General features: G+C 40.7%; 1 protein-coding gene across 3 annotated transcripts in view; it reads left to right on the forward strand.

The window, feature by feature from the left end:
• Nucleotides 1-682: 682 nt before the first annotated feature.
• Nucleotides 683-5,000, forward strand: part of myo7a (myosin VIIA) — a 51,102-nt gene continuing 46,784 nt past the window's right edge. For all 3 annotated transcript variants that reach the window (XM_022738511.1, XM_022738510.1, XM_022738512.1), the window contains exon 1: nt 683-700. In XM_022738511.1, coding sequence (XP_022594232.1) covers nt 683-700 — 18 coding nt within the window. The remainder of the gene's footprint in view (nt 701-5,000) is intronic.

Raw genomic sequence — 5,000 nt, forward strand, 5'->3', positions numbered from 1 at the left:
CATCTCTATCCCAATTGACACCTGCTGGACTTAGCTTAGGTATACACACTTGATGGTTACCTTACATTCTCACTCAAAGAACACCACCCCTAAAGCTTTTCGAACACTGCAGGTGTTCATGTAACTCCCAAACCAACACCCATCAACTCAGAATAATTTACACGCGAAAATTAACACCAGTTAACACCACACATTTTGCTGTGCATAATGCACCACCAGAGCTAATCTACAGGCTGAGGGTGGCCATCTTTATTCATTCATTTTCTACCGCTTATCCTCTAGTAGGGTCGCGGGGGGGCTGGAGCCTATCCCAGCATCCTTTCGGGCGAGAGGCAGGGTACATCCTGGACAGGTCGCCAGTCCATTGCAGGGCAAACACACAGAGACAGACAACCATTCACTCTCACAGCCACACCTATGGTCAATTTGGAGTATCCAATCAGCCTAGTCCCCATTTGCATGTCTTTGGACTGTGGGAGGAAGCCGGAATGTCATCTTTATTGATACTATTTATTTATTTTCCTTGTAATGAAATGTGCCGTGTAAAAATGGATTCACAATCAACACATTGATGTACTGTAGAGACAGACAGTAAATAATTATCTGGATGTTCTTCTCTCTGTCTTTCTCAGTTTCTACAGGTGACTGCTGATGTCCAGTCACAAGGACACAAACCCGAACCATGGTCATTCTACAGCAGGTAAACACACACACACACACACGCAAAAACACGCAAAAACAAACCAGACATCAACATGACAGACAGCTGAACTTATGCAGTTTTATAAAGTTTTCCTACCGTTAGCCTATTGCATTTCTTCTGTGTGTGTGTGTGTGTGTGTGTGTGTGTGTGTGTGTGTGTGTGTGTTAGGGTAAGGATAAGGGTTAGGAATTTAGTTGTCATGATTGAGGTTAGGATGAGGGGCTATTGCATTCTGTCAATGAGTGTCCTCACAAAGATAGAAGTACAAATGTGTGTGTTTGCAGTTTGTTGCAGTGAAGGTACAACAACACTCATTAAGGATCAGCCAGTCCTTACACTGCCACTGAATCCTCTTTGTAGTGAAATAAACACACACACACACACACACACACACACACACACACACACACACACACACACAAAGAATTTTAGGGCAGGGAAATCAACCAAATCAGACAACATGCAGGATGCATTTGTAGTCTGTGTGTGTGTGTGTGTGTGTGTGTGTGTGTGTGTGTGTGTGTGTGTGTGTGTGTGTGTGTGTCCACACTGTGTCTCAGTGTGGGCCTTTTTGATACTCAGTTAATGCGTTGCTGAACCCGTCAGCCTTTCTGATCGACTAATCAGCTCTGACAGCTGCCCCACTGTGGAGGCCCAAATGAATCGAGCCAACAAGACAAGCAAACACACACACACACACACACACACACACACACACACGGATCAGCCCTCACCCCTCTCTGCTGTGGATATTACTGGACAGGAAGTGTGTGTTGCTGCGTCCACTGGATCACACACAGGACTTAATAGTTTTTTATACGGAGAAGAAGAAGCACTGTGGATAATATTTGATCAACAGATGATCATTTGTGTTTGCCAGTGAGGTGGAAAGTTGAACAGAAGAGATGGAACAAAATTATTTTTAAATTTACAGAAAAAGTTTTTGCAGTTAACTTTTTTACAACATGACAGATTTTCTGATGATGCTTTAGCGCTGATTTTATCTCCTTTGAACTTTTCATTTTGCTTTATTTTACCACCTAGCAAGGATATTTTGCTCTCTTTTTTTTGGATCTTTTTTTCTTTTTTTTTTAATAATAACAGCTATGCTCAGTCGACAAATCAAAACAAGGAAGCATTCGTGGTTTAGTTTTTGTTCACGCTCAGCACCATGTGCAGATCCTAACTGCACATCTTAACCATTACAACTAAAATGGACAGGAGGGGATCTGATTTGCTGCTGGAGGGCTGGGACTTGAACGTACGCCGTCTCAGCTTCAGATACGCCACCCTCACCAAGGTAAACTCTGATTTCAGTCAGGAGGACGGTGTTTAATATATATACACACACACTTTTCTCTCACTTGGTAATGGCTGCAGTTTGTGGTCACTGTGAGCTCACTTCAGGCCCTGCTTCTCCTGTGTCTGACCAGGGTTATCAATTTAATATCATAATATTTAATGTTATATTAATTCAATTTTATAAAACATATTTTCTCAGTATACTTACTGTGTCTACTTGCTTTCCCTTTGTGTTGTCATTCTGGAGGCAGAATAGTGATAAAATGTTCATGTTATTTGTCCACTGAAGCAGAAAGGAGAGCTGCTGTCGGTGTTTTTATGGACAACTTTATTCAGCGACAAATACCAACACAATTTGCTTGTCACTATATCTCACCCGCTGACCTTTGACTTGTCTAAATGATCTATCTAAATGCAAATGAGGTGGGCTGGAAGTGCCTTTATTAATCACATGGCCTTTTAAAAGCTAGAGCCATAGATTTGGATTAATCAGTGAACTGAAATGTTCCTTCAGAGGCTGATTCATTCTCACAGGAACAAAAGGTTGAGAAACGCACTGCTGCAAAGAGAGTATCTGCAGAGCACCGGTTTCTAACTGGTGATAGAGAGTTTCATAAACACCAGCAGAGGGCAGACACATACCTGAGCAAGACAGAAATAGTGCAGGCTGCAGTGGTGAGCTGGTGTGTGGTGAACACCTACAGAGCCTGGAGGGAGATTGTGTTACTTGTAGTAAACACACTGAAGGTAAGGAGATACTACAGAGCTGCAGTTATGACCTGGAGCGATATGAAATGACAGAATCTTAGTGACAACATGAGCCTCTGCTGAACTTAAATTAAACACGTCTGTGATCAAACCACATTTTCAAATAATGAATATTCATTTGCATGTTGCTAAATGACTGGTGAGCATTTGTTATACAGCCCCAAAAGCCCTGAAAAATAATCTTGTGTGATCAGTCTTGTGCCAGAAAGATAAAAGATAATCACTTTTGCAAAATCCTGATATTGCAGAATGATAATATTATAAATATCTTTAAATCTAAATCTAATATTTTTCAATGTTGATGGATAAAAGCTCTTAAAAGCTACTGTACACTACCTACTCAACACCAGCCAGCAGGCAAACGCAGTCAGAGACTAGCTGGTGAACATAGGGGAGCATTTAACTACTAAAGGTCCAGTAGGGCAAGTAACACAAATATAATCTGACTTCTAATTAGGCAACTGTTTGCTAACATGTTTGCCATATCAACTTAAATAGAATATTTTACATTAATGTTAAGTTGCCGCTGCTGCCCCCAAATGGCACCACAACTCAGTCCATGCAGCTTTAAGAATTTAAAAATATTTTCAGAGGTGTCTCTGTGTTTAATGTGGCAAGGACGTGTTTTCTTTATTTAGTAGATGGATTAAATTAATCAGTATTTTAATATTCAATATTCAGTTACTACAAGTTGAATGCTTGTTACTGAATTTATCTGAAGACTCTTTGCTTTTCAAAGCACAGACTCTTCTCTCCATACACAGGCAGTGATTCAGTTCACATTCCCAGTTTATTTGGAAGAAACAGAAGAAAAACTGAGTATTTAGCAGGACCAGTGCTAGCCACCATGGTTGAATAATTATTGTAACCATGTGTCATCCACAGAAACTCAATATTACATTAAAAGAGAAAAGAATTGTGATTATTGTTTTTCATTATTATTATTATTTGATTTCATGCCTTTATTCCCAGTCGAATTCAAAACAGGGACGTCGTGATTCATGGTCCATGTTTTAACCCTGAACAACAGGGGCGTCCTGAGCACTCTTCTTCTATCTGTGCGGTTTGTTGCCTCTCCACACAGGAGTGACACCAGCAGCCGTAAGTGAATACCCGGCTCATGTCTAGCCTGAATTATTTACCTGAAGAAAGAGATGATGAGAACACACACCCACCCACCCACCGTAGGCAGCGTGGATATTACATCACCGCTAACACCACACTCACACTGTGGCTCGTCTCAGTCACGTTCATCCAAAGCATGTGAGCTAGTAGACATGGTGTAAGTCCTTTTCCTTGAGTCTGTCCTGCGTATTAAATATATACTGCAGACTCTTGGGAGAAATCTTTATGTGAACATAAAGATTTCTCCCAAGAGTTGNTTAAATATATACTGCAGACTCTTGGGAGAAATCTTTATGTTCACATGTTTAGCAGCATAAAGTTTTCATAAATGAACTTAAACTGATTCTCTTCTGACATGTTTTGCTGCAACTTGCAATGACTCTGTAAAGGCATGTCTGCTGTCTCCATTTGCTTCAGTGTCTGGTTAGTTGGCCTGAAGGGCTTCATCGATCTTTAAATGACCTCTGTTAAAAGCCTCTGAAGGCCTGTGAACCGCTGTGCTAAAACAGCGCTCCGCCCACATGAGACTGATGGTGGTGATGGGAGAATGTCATCGTGAAAGACACTGAATGGTTGAGTGTAGTAAATTCAGGTCAGTCAGAAATGTAGCGGTACAGTTGCAGCTCTTTGTTAATAACCTTTAACATATATCAGGCTTTGGATACACAGGCAGGATCAGCTCATTGTTGGTTTTGGTCTTTTCATGGGATGTTGACGATAACAAAACAAAACACCAGACTTAATTAACATTAGTTAGCAGTGGCTACATTGTTGTTTGCACTGTTTGTATTGGCTAGCTTACAGGACTGGAAAGCGTAATAGCATTTTTTTGAATGTCTTCTTGTGTTTAACAGTCTGTAGATCATGAAATACCCAAAATTGAATCTTGTCTTCACTGTTATGTGTCACATCATACAACACATACAGTATATTTCTGGTCTCAGACTTTTGGATGATGGCAGGGAGGAAGAGATGAAGGAAAGAAAGAGAGAGGCAGCGAAAGAAATATAAAAGAGGAGACAAAAAGACAGAAACCAAACAGATCCCATATGTTAAATAATTCAGCATGTGGTTTCTGATAGTTTGCCATTGGCCCTGCTCA

Source organism: Seriola dumerili, unplaced genomic scaffold, assembly GCF_002260705.1.
Source record: "Seriola dumerili isolate Sdu_G_001 unplaced genomic scaffold, Sdu_1.0 BDQW01000036.1, whole genome shotgun sequence".
In the NCBI taxonomy this organism is placed as follows: Eukaryota; Metazoa; Chordata; class Actinopteri; order Carangiformes; family Carangidae; genus Seriola; species Seriola dumerili.